This window comes from Acanthopagrus latus, chromosome 16, assembly GCF_904848185.1.
Source record: "Acanthopagrus latus isolate v.2019 chromosome 16, fAcaLat1.1, whole genome shotgun sequence".
NCBI classification, from domain to species: domain Eukaryota; kingdom Metazoa; phylum Chordata; class Actinopteri; order Spariformes; family Sparidae; genus Acanthopagrus; species Acanthopagrus latus.
In genome coordinates this window covers 24304056-24323804 of record NC_051054.1, presented here as the reverse complement: position 1 = coordinate 24323804, position 19749 = coordinate 24304056, and the positions used below count along the sequence as shown (strand labels likewise).

At 39.9% G+C, this 19749-nt stretch overlaps 1 protein-coding gene across 2 annotated transcripts in view; it reads left to right on the top strand.

The window, feature by feature from the left end:
• LOC119005073 (peroxidasin) overlaps positions 1 to 19749 on the top strand; it is a 68474-nt gene that overhangs the window by 9083 nt on the left and 39642 nt on the right. Inside the window, exons 2-5 of one of the 2 annotated variants that reach the window (XM_037072514.1) lie at positions 7503 to 7574; positions 8448 to 8519; positions 17193 to 17264; positions 19325 to 19396. In XM_037072514.1, the coding sequence (XP_036928409.1) occupies positions 7503 to 7574; positions 8448 to 8519; positions 17193 to 17264; positions 19325 to 19396 (288 nt within the window). The remainder of the gene's footprint in view (positions 1 to 7502; positions 7575 to 8447; positions 8520 to 17192; positions 17265 to 19324; positions 19397 to 19749) is intronic. The other variant, XM_037072515.1, reaches the window with a different exon arrangement.

The window sequence follows — 19749 nt, the reverse complement described above, 5'->3', positions numbered from 1 at the left end:
TCTTTGATAGTACTGCAGGGATTGGGACAAGCACGCCATTGGTTTAAGCCACACCTGCCAGCAGATGTGATTGCAATAGTCTGTGATATGATCAAATGTAGACTAGACATATTTATATATAGAGAGAGATAGATACACATATATAAACATATATGGAGGATGTCATCTTAGGCTTTTGGAAACACTGCTCAACATTTTTCATCATTTTCTGACATTTTATAAACCAAATTGAGTAATCAAGAAACTAATAAACAGATACATTTTTGCTTGTCAGCTTTCAAAGGACTTACTCTACAACTTAAAAAGAGTGTGGTAATGCAGTGGGGTCTTGCTTTACACCAGCACTTCCCTGACATGAAACAAATCCTTGTCATTCATACACTAGATGTGTTTTGCAGAAAAGCACCGTAGCCATGTTTAGAGGTCCTGGTTTACTGTTCCTCCAACCAAGTGAGGAGCCAGCCATGTTCTTGTTTAACTAATAATGACTCACGCATGCTGAGAGTCCTTGGCAAATCCACTTGGGCATGTGTCACAAAGCTAAACTACTCCCTTGACTAGAGAGGGAGAGAATGAGTGGAGCGGTCCACACATGGCTCTCAGATGCTGGTTGAATTGGGCAGCAGCCAGGTTCACTCGTCCTCCTTGCTCAGACAAGAATTTACAGAAAGCTCTTCTGAAATCTTCCTTGCAGCTATATTCCCTAGTTGCACAGAACTGCTGCTAGTATTATTAATGGTTGATTATTTAGCAGGTACCCTCCAGGTTGCATATCACATACTTTCATGCTTTTTCTGAGCATTAATGCAGCTAATACATCATAGCAACAGTCAGTTATTCATCATTACCATTACTTGTGCTTTATTTTTTTTAGAGATTTTGAAGGTCAAAGTGTAAAGTCAAATCACAGAATACCATATACATGAATATCCCTGATAACATGTGTGGAGCAGCCAATTAACAAATGTGAAATCATGTACATTGAATGGATCAGATAAAGCACATAACTATGCTCTTCACTTTTTGTGCAGAGTAACATCAACTTATATTGAGGCATCACTATCCTGCTAAGACTGAGATTGTGGTCAAACGACAGTGATGTCACAGGGTTATATTTTGAAAACTGACCAGATGCATTATGGCGTTTTGCTGTGTGACTTCCCGTCTGGTTCAATCTGCTCTGTGCACATGCATGATTGATGTTTTTGTCAGATGAGTTGCAGTTATAAAACAAGAATTTATCAGCACATCTCAGGAGCTTGGGAACTAAAATGTATTGTTTATGGGCTGCTGAATAACTGTTTCATACATGTTCAGGTGTCTGACAGCAGAAAGACAGATTCTGTTCCATAAAACTACAGCGCCAGGATGTTGGCACTTAAAAATTTAACAAAACATGTCGTATCAATTGCACATTACATGTTTATGACCTAACTTTCATATCTGGTGGTGAAAGGGAAAATGTAGGACAGCGGTCCGGGTCTGGACCCAGACACTAACCTGTCATAACCCAGACCTATAATTGATAACATTTAGATTTTTTTCTAAAATGATTTTTTTCACAAAACAGGACATTCCTTGACATAGGACCGCCAAATAAAAGATAAATAATAATTGTGTAATAATAAATAAAAATAATGTAATAAAATAGAACAATGGTATTTTACAAGGTGACAATCTCAGCAGAGTATGGTCAATTATATGGAAACATTTTCTACACACTTTCATTATAATATTGTTCTATTACAATAAATCCATGACCTAGATATAATGTAATGTAATGTGATTCCACCATTAAGTAAAATTGTCGATCTTCATTAATGGGCTTTGAGACACTCGTTCCATTGTGTAGACCTGTTGGCGTCTCTGCATTACTTCCTTCCAGTAAACAGTTATCCCTTTCTCGTCATCAATATTCCACAATATGTACCTGTAATCAGTGTTGTATGTTTTCTTTGGTGCAGCTTTGAATAAAAAAAATTAAAAAAATAAAAATTAAAAAATTAAAAAAACAGGATCTGAGGGGACATTCACTTTTCCTTTAACAGTACCAAACCCCTTGAATTATTGGTCAATAGCAAAAGATATGTGTGATCCCCTATATTTCCACACTTCCTCCAACACAATGAGACAGGGTTTTTAACATATAAAATAATTATGAAAGGTGTATTGAAATAACTGATTTTGATCCTCCATAATTGACTGTTCATTCCCTTATGACTTCTGGCACATAAGTATTCCCATTTATTATCGTTTATAAAGCTATTTATTCTAATTTTTCAAAAGCTCTCTGTTGTGTTTATACTTTAAAACAATGCTGCCCATATTTAACTTAAATGGGTAAATAACATTTATTTATAAGTAACTGCTTATTTAAAGTCCCTTCAGTTCAATGGGAAAACTGACAGTATTGTTGAATTATGTAACTGTGCTTTATTTGATTTGACAGTCAGTTGCTGACTACATAAAGATGTTGATACAAGTGCTAGGCTACTTTAATACACTTTATATGGCACTGAATCATAATCCATTAGTTTGACATTATTACTCCACTTACAGAAATGTAGGAGTTACAGGCGACAGGGCTGGCAAGCCAGTGACTGCAGATCAAGATGTACACACATGTAAGGGTAACACCGCATTTGTGTCAACAAAAAACTGATTATTTTGGTGGGAAGTCACAACATCTCGAGCTGTGTTTGTGGGGACAGAAACAGGTGTTGACATAATCAAGCCGTGTTTGTTGCACTTCATGTACTTATTTTCTGGTGAGGTAAGGGCACGAAAAATACTTAAGTTCAGAGAAGGCTTACAATCGTAACTATGTTATTAATAGAAAACATTTTGATAATCATCTGGCTCTACATAAAAATACACACAGATCATCAGTATTTCTTTAGTACAATAAGCATAAGTAAACTGCAAAACCGTTCATGATGCTCTACACCCTGTTGAAAAAAAAATATTTGTAACTTCATCAAAACCTCCTTTAAAATGGTTTGTGCAATATGTCACAAATAAATATGACTAAGTACGTCTATGAATAATATGAAAATCAATTGTGCAACTGATTTAACTCTGCTTATATTCAGAATAACCTCGACCTGAAACCTGGAAACCAAATTGTGCGTGTTGGTGTCCCACTAATGTTCTGTGTTAATCTTTTATATGTGTGAATGTGCTTTGCTACGTCCTTGTTGATCTTCTGGGATGATGGGGAAAGGCAGGCAGGAGCAGTGAGGACAGGACAGCACTTCTCTCTCATAGAGTCTTTGGCGACCTGCTGTAGCCCACTGTCAGATACTCCATAAGGGCTGATGTACATTCTGGGGAAAAAAAAAAGTTTTATATAATATAAACACACCATACACTACCTGCAACAATGGCACGGTATTCAAATACAATATACTTAAACACAGTTAATGAGGTACACCAAGTTAAAACTAATGAAGTCCAGTACAACAGCTCTGCAATATTATTTATATTATACTATTTTCATCAGGGTTGGTTATTTACTGATTTGTATAATGCCCTGTAAATGTGATTTTAATTTTTACCTTGAAAATGACTTTGGTTTGGATTTGATCAAAAATATTTTTCAGTTACATATGGCACATGGTATTGCACCTTGTGCCTATGTGCTGTCCGAAGATGTTTGTATGTTTCAGAGAAGAAACTTAAACTTATAACAACAGCAAAGCTTAACATAACTACCCACAGGCTCACTTTACAGGTCTCAAAGCAAGTCAAATTAAAATGATCACCATCGCAAATTAGAAAGAAGTTTTTATTTTTAACGATATCAGTATTCTCCATTCCCCTGTCTTGGTTTTATTTCAAACAGGACAGATGCGGCAGTGAAGTCTGAATAACAAAAAACACGAACTCTGATGGCTCCTGCATCACTTATCCAGGGAAGCAGTTCACTCTCAGGCTTTTTAGGCAAAATCAAGAACAGTCTGTCAGTCCGTCAGCAAGTAAGGCTCCAGGATGCCACCATTTTGGTCACATTTGCCTTCAAACAAATATTATAAACACAATTTATGTTGATTATTTCAACATCTGGGTTTGTCTGTGTGTGCGTGCGTATGTGTGAGATCCTGTACTCCGTCCACATTCTTTGGACAGAAACAAGAGAAATTAATACTGCGAGCAGTAATGAACAGACCCTTGCAGCCCGAGCCGGGGCAGACCTGTGGACAGACGAGGGGACAGTTCAACACGCCACTGAATGTTCATGTCATTTGTACATTGCCAAAAGGAGTAAAATGTGCCTTCTGAGTCCACAAGTGGTACTAGAGAACATTCACAAATATGAAGGGTAAACCACACTGTGTAAATGTCATATAAAAAAAATGCTGTGGTCATCAGCTCCAATAATTTCAGGACAATCTGGTCGCTGATTCCAATGTACATGAGTCATTCTTCCGACTTTGACGTGTTTGTGTACGTCAAGTTGGAATGTGGGAGCAACATGGACGATGTTTTGCTTTTTAATCACATTGACAGTTGTTTCCGGCATTTGAGTGACAAGGAAGAGCAAAGGAATGGGATCATGAACTCTTAATTAGAGGAGGACCCAAATGTAGACGGGAAGCAGGAACTGGGGGAACAAAAAGCAAGCTTTAATTTACAAAAGCTGAAATTTACAAAAACCAGGAGAACTAGAAAAAAACTAAAATGAAACCAAAACCAGAAAACATACCGAAACAAGAGACGTGAGGAGACAGTAGAGGCACACTGAAGCAGGATGCCAGGTGGCGACATCGGAAAGGCAGACCAAGACAGAGTTTACAGGGAAACATCACGGAACGGACTGACAAGAAGGAGAACAAAGACTATATAGACGGGGATGCTGACGAGGGGAGCAGGAACAGGTGAGGTAATGAAGGGAAAAACACAGATGGGGAAAAATACACAGGAGAAACTGAAAAGCAAGAGACATATATATTACAATATATTTAGGAAAAATTAAATTACCATCAACCCAATGTTTGTTTTCATCTGCCATGTTTAAGCATCATATGACATCAACTCAGCAAGTTGTGTACTTAAATTTGATGTCACTCGGACTTGAGGGGGCTTTTGTGAATTTTCCCAGTTGGAAATACGTTTTCCAATTATTCTGACACTGCATGAACACACAGTGAGCCCCCCCTTGCCTTCTATTGATAGCTGAGGCCACTGCCGTGGACAACACTCAGCTTGGCCTTGTGTAGCCTTCTCTGCAGACATCTCTACCGTGACAGACACACACCGCCAAAACAACATTGCCACCAACCAGGACAAATAGTTCAGTAAATAAACTCCTAATATTCAGGGGTCTGAATGAATATGATAGGTGTGATAGTACAAGTTTGATGGTTACTTTAAACTCGCTGCTATTAGTTCATTTTGTGTGTATTTTTTCAGCCAGCCTAAGTTTTGTCTGTGGACTTCTCTTAACAGATTTAGAACTATCCTTTTCATCTCTACTGATGAGACGGGTGCTTTCTAAACCAGCACATAGCAGCTCCCCGCTCTTTTCCACCACCTTGTTCTCAAGTCTACCCCCTGAGTTGGAGGCAGTTAGGCAGGACAGCCCATGCCTTAGCATGTCGGGGCAGCGTACTCTGCACCAGGCCTGGAAGAGGTGTTTTTCCGAGGGTGCTGTACCTCTTCTGTTTTTCACCCCTCTCACGAGACATGGCAGCTCATTGTCCTTAACGTCACATAACTCTTGATGCAAGGGACACTTATAATGACTTTGGGACTGTGAGGTTATATGGATTTGGCAGTTCAGAAGCCATTGATAAAATCAAAATTGTGATTTGCAGTGCAACAGTTTTAATTTGGAATCTTGTCTTGACATTAAGAATTTAGTGAAGTTTCTCTCATATTAAAGATCATGCCAGAGACAACAATATCTGCTTAGAGAGATATTCCATGCAAAGAATGTCAGCTACAGAAGAACTCTCTGAGTGAATTCTTGCACCAGCTCACAGCCTATATGAAAGGAAGTGAGCATATGAAAAAGTTGGACTCTCTCTGATTGGATCCATATGTGAGACCTTTTACAGAGCAACTGACCCGTAAATATTTTCCTGGCTATTACAAAACTTTTTTATTATATGGCCCGCATTTTCACAGAAATATGAGAAAGCAAAAAATCATGAATGTGTAACTTTATCCTGTGTTGTGCCCAGAGAAATAGAGCTAATGGATGAACTCAACATGTATCTTAAATCAGTATGCTGAACAGAAAAGGAGCAAAGGTTAAGCCGAAAAACACAAGATTGTCATCAACCTGCTGTCTTGACAGTCTTACATAATCAGTGAAGTATGTTAAGCCGGTGTGACACAGTCTCAGAGTATTTAGTTTGAAACGTAATTGGCTAACAAGAATGTAACTGGAGGAGTTCCGCAGTTGAGAGATAAATCTGCTATATGGTTCGACCCAAACACGCTCTTTACTGTATTGGCTGAAGGGGTTTTCAGTGTGTTTATTGGGATGCCATGCTTGGGTAAATAATGCACAACTTCTTACCAAGATTGTGGTGATTTTTCATCTTATCCAGGTTGGTGGGTTATCGTGAGTAACTGGCTCATGATTTCCGGAAAGTGACGGTGCTGTTTTCAAATATATTTTTTGGTACTCTGAACGAGCAAATATATTGGCTCGAGGTGAGCCAAGTGCCATCTAGCTCTTGTATTTTGGAGAGAAGGCAGGCATCTGTACGGCTGATATCGCCTAAATTCTGTAACTCAAACCCAAAACAATCTAATTGAATAAATAGCAATACAGGTTAGAAGAAAATTAGGTATCTTTGATTTTGTGGTGTACTGTCTCTTTAAAGCACCAGTAAGAACCATACGATTGTAGAGAGTGTACATGATTTTAGGGGTAGTGGGGGACCGAAATGCTCTTCTTTAAGGGCTCCTCATATGAATGGCTGATTCCACTTGCATAACTTATCTTGTAAATAGTGAATTCTTTAGTTGAAGGTCAGATGACTTAAAGTCTAAGTGCAACAAACATGACTTGAATGTTCAGATAAAATGCTCCAATTTCACAAAACATGGAGTTCAGAATGATCTCACGTTCACAGGGCTAAATGCAGTAATAAGGTCTTTAGCTTTTCACTGTCATGGCATCTTAAGTTGTTTATTGTAAAACCAAGAGTGATTAGTGTCACGTCAAGCTATATTGTAATTACTACACAGCCTCTTTAAATGAGAGAGTTAAAGGAGAAAGATACTGAAACCTTTGGGGGAATATTTGGGGGAAATATAAATCTGCCCTCATGATCAAAGCTTGACAGAGGCAGTCTTGTGAGATGAGTAATGTGTCTAATTATCCTCCAGGATTTTAATGTGAAAGCGCTGCTCTGGATTTTAGTTCAGGCACATGTGTATTGCTTGTTTTCTACACGTCTTTCAAGTACAGCTTTTGGAAGTTATGTGCAGATTTCCTCTAAAATATACTTAATAATATACTTTCCTAATTTCCTTCTGTTCTGCAGAGATCTGAGGTTCAACAAAATCAAGGATTTACAACCGGGTTCCTTCAGACGATTAAAGAACCTAAACACACTGTAAGTTTTTGCACTCTGCATGCAAGCTGTTGTAGATATATAGTACAACTTAACCGCATTTTTGGTATAAGATTGTTTCTGAAGAAATTTGTGTATGAGTGTTAATGATGTCCTGTTGGTTACACATTTCAAAACCTCTAAAAGACATCTATGGAAAACCAATCAAACCCATTTCCTTTAAACAGCACACAAGTGATTGTCACTTCCCTAGAAAGTCCTGTTTGCATTACACACACACAGGCAAATTCTTGCTCTGTTCTGCTGCGGTTTCACACATGTAGGTCAGCTCGTAATCTGTGAGGAATTTATTTTTCCACTTCCACCCACAGGGCTATTTATTATATGTCCAGCCTGCTACATGGTGCATTGCTAAGTTAATAAGGCAGAAATGTTCCAAGTGCTTTTTCATGAGCAATAACATCTTAGTTGAGCAACCGTCTCTCAAATTTGTGCATGCTTTATGTTCATATCTGACAGCCCACCCTTTAGACTGTTCAGCTGACTGCTTGAATAAATCAAACATATCTCACCTCATTCAAATATTTGCACACATTATTGAAATGCCTTCTCATCCATGCCTTTGTTGTACATGCTGTGGCAAAAATATGCAAAGATCAGAGTAACGGCACCCTTCAGCATAACGCGTAAAGTGAAGCTGTGTAGATTCAGTAATATATCCATATTAATTAATAAAGATGAGAATACGTGCAGGACGTACTGTCTTATATTTAGTTTCAAAGTGAAGTGCCTTAATCCAGGAGAGAAGCCTAGCCAGCCATATTGACTTTGATTGATATCCACTGAAGGACAACTGAACAAACCTAATATGTATCTTTTAACCACAAAATAAGTCATTTTCTCTTTTCTCCACAGCCTCCTCAACAACAATCATGTGCGAAGGATCCCCAGGGGGGCATTTGAAGACCTGGAAAACCTCAAATATCTGTGAGTTGCCCTCATGTAAATGTTGTTTTATGTTCTTGAGACAATGGGGCTGAATCCTTTTTTCAGTCTTTCTAGGTTAAAGGACAGTGTTTGGTGTATACTGTTCAGTCAACAAAAGAAGAAGCAAGGTGAAACATGTCCTACACTTTTGTTCGGAAAAATGAAGTGTCCTTAATTGACTGTAAAAGTAGAGGACAGCTGATGTTATTCGGCTGCTCAGTCGGTGAAAATGTATCAGTGGAGTACGGAAAATGCACCAATGAAAAGTCTCCGTTTGTCTGATCCCCTGTACTTATGTGTCTGGAAGTCTTGACCTGGAGGCAGAGTTGAGAACAGATATTTGAGGCGTGTGTAGCCTCAAGGTTTCTTTGTTAGTCACTGATATTATCATCCCGGTGCCTCAGTTGTGGTGAGAGCACTGTTTGTGCTCAGAGTTAGATATAGTCTCAATTCTTCTGCTTGAACTTGAGAGGACCTACGTACTCTGTTGTTAGGTCAAAACTTGAAAATGTTGAACAGCATATTTTGTTTTATGTGATATTGCTGTGTTTGGACAGATGTTTTGTACATTTTGGGTCTAAGATGACATCATGTTTTCTGCTGTCTTTCATTAGGTAATGGCAAAGCAAGTGTGTCTGGGGTAGAAGTAGTGTAACACTGTGAAATGACTGCACAGCTTGGACATACCAGCCCAATCTCACACCAAAGCATGTAACAGAACTGCTAAACCACTAGTGGACAGTGTGTTTCAGTTTGCCTTGCCCACGTGTGAAGGTGCATTATCAAAAGCGGTCAGTAACGGTGAATGTAGTTCAAAGAGCCAGCATGTCTGCATAAGGAGGAAGTTGGTATTGTATGGGTCATTCACTTTTACCCAGGAGACTCAGGGTTTCAAATCCCATATGAAGGTCAGTGCCGATTGTTTTAAGATTGTAGAAAAAAATGATCTTTTCCTAGTGTACCTAGAGCTGCTCATACGGCTGGGTGGTATTTCGACTCTATAAAGAGGTCATATTATCCTTTTTGGCTTTTGCCTTTCCTTTATTGAGTTATGTAAGATTTTTGTGCATAAAAGCTCTGCAAAGAGAGAAAGACCCCCCCCCCCAAAAAAACCCCCAAAACACCTGGTTTGCAGCCATAACCTATGTGCACTATGTGCATCACTATGTAACCGACCTGCTCCAGTGAGGTTGGCATGAGAGCCGGACATCCTCTAGTGGGACCTGTGATCACAATCCAGCACCTTGGAATGTGACAGGCAAATAGAATCAGGAGATGCCGGGCGCCGCTTAGCTCGGTTGGTAGCGTGCGTGACCCACGTGCTGAGGCTCTGCAGCGGACCAGGGTTCGACTCCTGGCCCGGGTCCCTTTGCTGCGTGTCACTCCCCCTCTCTTACCCTGTTTCCTGTCACACTCTTCAGCTATCCTATCAATAAAGCCAGAAAAGGCCAAAAAAGAAAAAAAGAATCTGGAGATGCCGTACTGCTGGGCAGTATGACCAAAAATGTATATCACGGTATATATTTTATGACTGTACTTTTTTTCATCCATAATCAGGTGTTCACAGCATTTTCTCCTGGTTGAGAGAGGAATTACTAGCCCCTTTCAGATAGAAAAGGAGACACATTTGCTGCAAGGTAAAACAGGGAGGTTTGATATTCCTTCTTTCCCAAAAAGCTGCCACTGGGGTAGGCTTAAACATTTGACGTGATGTGAAGTACGAAGTTGGCGAGAACAGTGATGTACCACATATGCATCAGAGGAAATGTGGCGACACTTTAAAGGAAGCGTGCAGCGGAGCGCCTCGCGTTAGCTGCCTCAAGCAACAGACAGCTAACAGGAAGCAGGTCGAATTTATCTTTAAAATAAGAGCTTTGCATTGCACCCCATTTGAGTTTAGAGCTGGGTTCTTAGCGGGGGGCTTTTAATTTGAAAGTAGTGACTGGTGGTACCTTGCCGCTACAACAACAAGCTGACAGCTACAGAGACCGAGGAGACGCTAGCATCTCCCGGATCTCAGCGGCTTTCCAGTTGCTCATCTTGACGTCCACAGATGAAGAGATGAACTGCAATGTCTATCCTAGCCATCTTAACTGAAACTTAACACCAGAGCACTACTGTTTACCCTCACCATGCCTCGCTGTTGCACCATGCCTGGTTAGAAGCGCAACATTGACAAGGGTCCAGTCTGAAACAGTGTTGCACGGCGTAGCTCAGCTTTCCGAACTTTGTGTAATCAAATACACTGGTATGGCGTTATATGAAAAATTAATATCATGACAAAAATATACATTGGTATTCGGTGTGAACCGGTATACCACTCAACACTAAGATGCCGTGGTGAACGTTATAGTGCCTGTGACATCATCCAGCATGACTGGTTTGGTGTTGGGTCAATGATGGTCTGGGGAGGGATACCCTTGAAGGATTGCACAGACGTTCATGTCAAATAGCTAACAGCACCTTGACTGTTACTGACATGAAATCCTCAGAGCCATTGTCAGTGCCCGGCTCCATGTGGCCTGAGTGTGTAGGCAGTTCCTGAATGACAAAGACACTGATGCTATTGACTGGGCCTCTCGTTCCCCAAAATCCAACTGAGCGCCTATGGAACATTATGTATCGGTGCATCTGGCGCAGCTAGTTAACATGGCAGATTGGGAGTAGATCATCGTGTGTCTAGCAGAAGGACACCAGCCACCAACTAATCAAGAGATTTTCCTAGCGTTCTCAAATGTGGCTTTAGGATACAATTGAACATTAAGCCTACTCTATAAATGAAATACTGAGATATTTAAGGTGTATTGCCATTTAGCCTGAAATAAAGAGATATTAATTTTGGTCCATTGTGCCCAGCCTAGCCCAAGTATTTTGACAATTGTGAGGATTTGCTGATTTTAATTTTCATTTATCACGTAAATAAAGAATCTAAAGGGTTTTGGATTATTGGTTTCACCAAAATAATCAATGAAGACATCCCTTTGAGCTCAGGGAAATTGGGATGAGCATTTTCACTTTTTTTTTTTACATTTTATAGACTCAACAATTTAAAGGTCACATATTATGAAAAACACTGGTCTCTACATATATAAGCTGGTGTTGATAATGTTAATGTTAATAATATTATGATGGAGCTTGGTTGTCACAGTAAAAATTCTGGAAACATGTGCAGACTGGAGACAGAGATGATGTGAACAGTGTCCAAGAGTTTGAGACTGTGTTGGAGACAAACACAGCTTTCGCTAGCTGTTAGCCATTAGCTTCATGGCAGTAACTGTAACAACATATATGAACAAACTAACATTATTCAGACACACTAACCATTCTGAAAGGTCCTGCTGCAGCCACAGAGTCTATACTTCTTCAGGAGCCTCTCCTTCTGGGTCCCATTCTGGGTCAAACTGGTATGGCTGAATGAAAAAATCTCTGCAAGCCATAGCGGAGCCATAACATTAGCACATGCTACCGCTAGTATAAGAGGTCCGTAGCGGTGATTTATTTTCATCACAAACACTCCGTGAGTTAAAGTTTTTTGCTGGTGACAGATGCTGTTTTTTGGGCAGAAATGCGATGCAGAGTCGGTAGGACAGGCTGGAGGACAGACCCTTCTCCACCAACAGCTGTGTTGTTTTTCCTCATATAAGTTGCCAAAAACAGTTACAGTTACTATGTTACTTTTGTTTATCCGTTCACACTGGGCCGATTCACCAATAACGCGGCCCTGATACTACCTCCAGAGGCAGATCAGTGCCGCATCTGAAACTTTCACACAGAGGAGGGTGTGGGAGGGATCCCTGCATGCAAACAGCAGTGTGAATGGGGCTGGTAGAGCTCACTTTAGCAACTTTCAGACAGCTGAAATTCAGGGCCAGGGATGGGTTTGGGGCAATGCATATTGAATACAGTTTACCTTATACCTTTTACCTTTTATACCTTTAAATTATTGTTGAATTATTCACTAAAGGAAATATATTATTATAAATTGTTAGTTGCAGCTTCAGTTCCTGCCCTGCAGTTGTGATTTTAAGTCAAACTATGATTTGTTTTTCCTTACCCTAACATGTAATTAGATCATGTTGTTTATACATGTAAGTGATATTATACATGACATGGTGGACTGATGGGTGTATAAGATGGTTTGAGTTTGAGACTGGGTTTGACATACAGCACATTTGACACAAAATCATCCTTACCACTGAACAAGAGAGAGGGAAGAGGGGGTGGATAGAAGGGAAGAAGAAGCTTTGCTTTCTCAGTAGAATTTCAGCTTACTGACACACAAACACACATTCCCGGCATATATCCCAACTGAGTATGTTGTAATTATATCCTGTAGCTATTTAGTAACTACTTTAATTACAGAGTCCCTCTCACTTTACAGCAGAGTTGATCTAAAGCCTGAACCCAGCCTTTGTGATTGGGGTAAGGTGTCCCCCTACCTCTCTCCCTTCCTGCTGATTCTGTGTTCTACAGCTGGGGGCTAGATTATATCTCCCGTCTCACCTCTTCACTTCCTTTGGACCCCAGTAAAGTTTGCTCCCTGTTATCTTTGTTCTCCAAACCTAATGACCCCAGTGGCTATCTACACAGTGTCCCCCCGACCACTTTTATAAACAAGTCAAACAGAGGTCAGCACTTCCGTTTGTGGGAACCCTGTACTGTAGGGATGTCCCGATCCATTCTGCAGGATTGGGTTCAGGCCATTATAGGCATTTTTCCACTGATTGGGGGTCTGTCATTTTGAACGTGGACCCAATTTAATTTTTTTTTTACATCACAGCAAACCTGTGGATAAAATGTCTACAGTGTGGAAATATTTTAAATTAGAAAGGGAAATTAGTCCAATGGCGACATGTTACATCTGCAGTATGACCGTTTCGCAAGAGCGTTAACAAAAGAGCTGCATTTGATGCTTGGGGAAAGCCCATAGATGTTCAGGCTCAGGGTGGGCGTGGTTTGGGTTGTGGCTGCCTAGTTCAGTGCCTGGTCAGCCAAAGAGACAGTGCTGCAAGTTGCCCTCGCGTTGGAAGGAAGGCCCTGCAGGTGTTGACAGATATCCAGCCAGAAGGGTGTTTCGACTGGCCGGCCATTAAAAGGGTGATCCAGCATCGATTTGGCCGCCAAACTCATATAAAAGACACCCGAGACAAGCTGGCTGGATGGAGGAGGAGGGACGGAGAGAGCCAAGGTGCCTACACAGCAGACCTCCACTGTTACACATGCATGGGGTATCCCACATTCGACACAAGGGCCCAAGAAGAACTCGCCCTTCAAACCTTCACGCGGGGGCTGCTGCCAGAGCGACTGCGAGAACATCTCTGCCTGTATTCTCCAAGGACCCTGACAGATGCCATAGCAGAAGGTGAGCAGGTTGAACATGTGTTGAACACTACCTCCTCCATGAAATGCCGGGTGAGATGGACTGATTATGGGGAAAGTGACGAGGAAGGGAGCTCTCATCACACGACAACCACAGCCTCACAACGACCATGGTGTGGGACCAGAAGGCTGCCCGGACAGTTCCTGGAAGGCTGTTACAGATGTGGGGAAATAAGCCACATTGCACACCACTGCCCGGCCCCTACTCCATGGAGCCAAGCACCTCAACCACCCACAGCAAACCATTTCTCCTTGACCACGCTGCAAATGCGACTGTGTAGACTGAGTCGAACACATGGACTCTACCTGAATTGTGACCTTAATGGCACCCCATGCAGAGCCTTGGTGGATACGGGGTCCACCATTTCCCTGGTCCAGTTTTCTTCATCTGTCATCTGGAGTTTTTGAGTCCCCGGTATGCCCTACCATCTCAGCATTACATTACATTTATTCCACTTTCGAGTTAGAGCACGCTGGTAAGCGCACTAGTTATGTGGATCTCATACAGCAGAGCATGTAAAACAGGCAAGTGAGGAGATGCTGAACATGTATGAAAGACAAGACAAAGAAAGACAAGCAACATGTCCACGTCATTTTACGTGACAACATAAAGAATATGAACAAAGCAGTGGATGATATAAAGGTACCAAGCATGGGCTGCATCTTGCACACACTTCAGCTGGCTGTACACAAAGGTCTGCTGTCATAGTGCAGCATCACAGACTCACCTGGTAATGCAAGGCAGATGGTAGGCCAATGTTGCAATAACATATGTATAATAAGAAAGAGCCATCTGAAAGTATATACTTTGTTTCAGCAAAATAAAAATAAAAATATTAAGGAACAGCTTGGATGCAGGTACTATTTTCTTAATGCAGCTGTATTGTCCAGGAAAATATTAGTTAAGGCTAAGTTTTGGATCAGGACTCGTATATTCTTGATATATGCTTTCATCAAAGCACGTTAATACAGGTTTCCTTTAATACATACTTTGGATTGATTTAAAGCTTTGTTTTTGAGATTGTTGATGATGAAGTGATCAGCTGCAGTAAGGGGAAATCCTCCTGTGTCTCAACCAGACATTTTCTGGTTAAAGGCAGGCTGTTTCAGTGCATACTGTTTATGAGTGTTAACACTAAATGATGTCTGCTTACTCAAGTGAAGCACCTTTTGAACACACAATTTTCATGTAAATCCACACGCACAATGTTTTTTATTCCTTCTGTGTTCTCCAAAGTGAAACTTGAAGTTTCCGAGGTATTGAAACAAAACACCTTGTTACTCAGTTGTCAGTAAACTAAACAGATTACACTTAATGGTCTGAGTTTTTATCACTATCATAATTTATTTCAGATATGCAGATATGCTATAGGAATGTAGGAATAGTTTTGGATTGTTGTTAATTTTTTATATAATCATTGTATGATTTTTTTTATGGCAGGAAACCTGACATCATAGGCAATGATAAAAAAGGATGTCCACACATTGCACTTGTGCGGTAGAGAGATCTGTATCTCTCATGTCTCATCATGAGTGATAAGGTGGAGGGTAAAAGAGATAAATACGAGACGAAAGGGCAGACAGCTCTAAGCCATTGCTTTTCAAGTATCACATTTCCTAAACATGTGTGATAGAGGCAAAACATGCACTTGTCAAGGGTATTTGTCTTTCAGTGAGCTAAAACACTGTGTTGATCGCACACAGGCTGCAAATTACTTCAGCCTGTTTCATGGTCAAATTTTGAGTCAATTAAAAAAAAGTGGAGACATATGGAGGGGTGATTTAACATACAGGCAGTTGTTGACAACTGATTTTCAGTCCGTTATTGATAAGTGTTTTTTTAAGCACACACCATCTTAACAGCATTTTTCTCTCATTTTCCCAGAAATGTTCATCTGATCTTCAATTTATTATGTGAATGAACTATGTAATTGGATGTTAGGACTAATTAACAGAATTGTATGTATTCCTAGAGTGTTATACACTATTTTATTGTAGTCTTAATGAGTAATGTTAAAGGAGAATTTCGGCCGATTTAATCATGCAGCTTGGATCAAATGTGTGTGCGTCTTCGGTGCTGGCAAGTCGAGGGTAGCTTGAGCAATGAAGCTGCATGATTAAATTGACCGAAGTTCTCCTTTAAGTTGCTTTATTTTGCCCATATTGACTTGATTACTTTGAGATGTTTAGATTATTTTACCAAAATTGTTTTACTGAAATCATGTCAATCAGCATATACAATGATCTTTAAAGTATTCATACACTGCACTGTCCACCATGGGAACGTGGTGTATGTCTAATTGCTATTTAGTCAAGTACATCTGTGAAAATATTGCAGATAACAAAATAACACTGGTAATGAGATGTGTCACAATTTGTAAAACCAAAATCAAATGTAATAAGCTTTCAATTTCGGTCACTGAAATTTAAACCAAGATTTGTGATTCTCCCTGTAATCTTTATTTCCATCCTTGCAGAGAACAAAAACACTTCAAAGACAACACAGCTAGCTAAATGTTAGCCTGCATTTGCACCTCCAGATGCACAGAGATGATCAACTGACTTGTATCAGAGGTTTAACAGTGTCTGAGATTTTCTTTTTTTCTTTTTTTTTTTTTTTTTTGATTTGTTTAACCATAGGGTGTACTTTTGCCAGATTTGTAACAGAATGTTCTAACCAACTGAGTGTCTATCTTGTGCTGTGCATTGTTGAGTCACTGAAGGGAGGTATATTTTTGGTGAATTTTGGGATCCTCATTTTTTATTTATTTTTTAATTTTTTTATTTGATCTTGTCAAATCAGACCCTGCAAAAAGCCGCTAGGCTAAAATCAACTGTTGTAACAAACTCTGGTCTGGTCAAATCCAGATATGATAGTCTACCAATAATATAGCTGAAACTGCTTTTAATTATACAGTCAGTGCTCTGCTTTTACCATATAAATACATTCTCACCTGAAGTTTTAGTTGCGAATGTGTCTGATTTTGTTTCTGTGCAACTGCTCAGCAGCTTTGCAAGCTCAAAGCAAAGAGCCTCCCCTGAAATTGGCTACAACTGGTAACATTCATGAAGTAGGCTTAAATACAAGTCTTAACATTTGTATCTTTTGTAAACGTAATGTACAGACATTAGCACAATATGCTTATCTTTTTCAAAGGACAGCTAAATAAATAATCAGTTTCTCTACTTTCTCTTATAATAACCAGGCAGAATTCAGATGATCCTGTGTATGAGTGTGTGTGCGTGAGTGTGCGTGTGTGTGTTACTAATGTTACTGATTATCTCTCCTTTCAGCTATTTGTACAAGAATGAAATCCAATCAATTGACAGACAAGCATTTAAGGGGCTTGTCTCTCTTGAGCAACTGTAAGTGACCAACTTCCTCGTCGACCTTTTCTTTCTGCTCACCCACCCTCTTTCTTTCCATCTGTAAAATACCTCGATCCCCTATCCCCACCCCTTCCTGAAAGATTGCTATAAACAATTCATGAAACCTTGTAAGGTCTACATGGTCAAAAGGGATTTAAAAGTTAAGTCACATAATGTAATGCTGCCAGGTATTTCACAGACGTTTTTCGAGTTGTTATGGATGCTTTGCGACATGACTGTGTAGGCCTTCTAAAGGTATCATGATAGTTCTGTTCAGTTAGTTTTCAGTACAGTGATAACCTCCCCCTCCTCCCCTTTTACATGCGCCCCTCTATCCACTTCTCCACCACCACAATGCATGCCGTGTGTGCACCCACCCTTGTATGCCGTGCTGACCCTCTTTGACCCTTTTGCATGAGCCGCATGTCTTGTGATCAGGACAACAGATATGCGGCACCCCCCTGCAAAGCTTCAAGCATGATATTTGTGCTGCTAGTAATGCTAGTGCCATGGCAGATTCAGCTTTAGAGCAAAGCTTGACTTGTATCCTGCTAGTGCAGAAAACACTCCTCTGCACTGATTTGCTAAAATCTGCTCCAGGTATCCATTTGTGAAAAACCTTGAGTGCATTATGTATGTTTAGTCTGTGTGATAAAATTCAGCTGCTTCCTGCAAGTCTCATCTGTCAGAAACTTGATAGCTCTCTGCCGTTTTGCAAAATACTCTTCCTCTGTTGTGTCTTTTATATTTGCATGTTTGACAAGAAAATACATTAGCAATTGCTGATTGATGTTATTATGATATGAAATGTGTTTTAAGAATAGAATTTATGTGATCTCTGGTTACAGAAAGGATGCCTGTAGTGTGTTGATAAGCCAGCTTGTCATTATCACAGCCAATATTGCAGCTATGCACCTTTTCCTTAGCAAATAAGGCTTTGTGTAGTCTTGGCAGAGACTGTGAACGTACTTACATGCCCTTATGACCTGTTACCACCATTTATCTTTTGATGTTTATCAGCATGTCACTGGGTTTATCAAGGAGTAAATAAAGATCACATAGGATCACAGCTCAACAACCAAAAAAATTTAAACATATTCTGCTGATCCTTTTTACACATTTAAAGAATCAAAAATCAAAAATACATACTTTTACCTGCAGTACTATTTATTAATCTATTGGTATTAGTTGCCAAGTTTTGGATATATCACCTGTAGAGATGTCTGCATTATCTTGAATATAATAGACCAAGATTAAGTGGCTTTAGAATGAATTCACTGTTGGCTCTTTAAATCCTTTCTGCTTTCACTTGTCTAGACTGTGTTGTGTTTTTCTATTCTGGCCCCTTTATAACATATATTTTAGGCAACACCTAAAGACATATTGTTGGATCTCCATTACAATTTGTCAAAACACAGCTGAGAATTAATAGTTGAAATAAACTTAAAGGCAAAAACTAAAATGAATTTTCTTGTGTGGAAGACATGTAGAGGAATGAAGCACTTTATATGACATTCTTTGCTGTTTTTTCTCTGTCTGTGTTGCTGCTGCAGCTGCTTTGACCATTGCTTATGCAGTCTGAACAAGCCTATACCCAAGTGAACCCTTATGGTTAGCGTTCAACCATCAGTTGGATTACATTTCTGTAAACCTTTATTTGTGAGCATATAGTTTGATTTAGTTTTTCTCAGCTCATTTGAGAGCATACGTCTTTGTTCATTCCATGAGATAATCATTAGATTTGTTATTTCATCCATGGGTAATCTCATCTCAAAGTCAGGATTCAGCCATAGATTTTCAGACCTTGTATTCAAGTGTCGAACATGGAAGCCTGATGTGCAAACTTCTCTAGTCTATTTGCAATCAACTAGAAGCTATATGTCACTTTTTGTGAAACATTTTTTGCAGTAACATGGTGTGTCAGGGAAGGCCAGGTGAACAGGGACAATTCAATGTTCTCATTTTCTCCCCTCTTAGGACCTTTTCAGGGAAATTCAATTACATGTAGTCAGACAGGGAGTCTTAATCATATTTCACTGTGCTTTGTTCCTCTACAGGTACCTGCACTTCAACAACATTGAGTCTTTGGAACCAGAATCATTCACTCACCTACCAAAGCTGGAAAGACTGTAAGTTCACCCTGTCTGACCTTTATCCCAAGATTCCTAAAATATCATTAATTCACACACACATTCCAAGTTATAAAAAAAAAAAAAAAGAAAACTCTCTCAGAAGGAAAAATGCTTCTGCAACATTAATTTTCTCACAAATCAAGGGATTCATAAATTTAGGAGCAACAGGACTCTTGATAGAAAGCAGAAAGCCAACATCATGTACTTGTCATCGAAGTGTCAACTCAGACTGGTCCAGACTTTGTTTAGCATGACACTGGAATAACCTGACCGGCCAAATGCTTCTTAACAAGCCTCTGAGGCTCCCTGTTGCTTCAGATAATAAAACAGCGATGATAGCAGATTCTGGA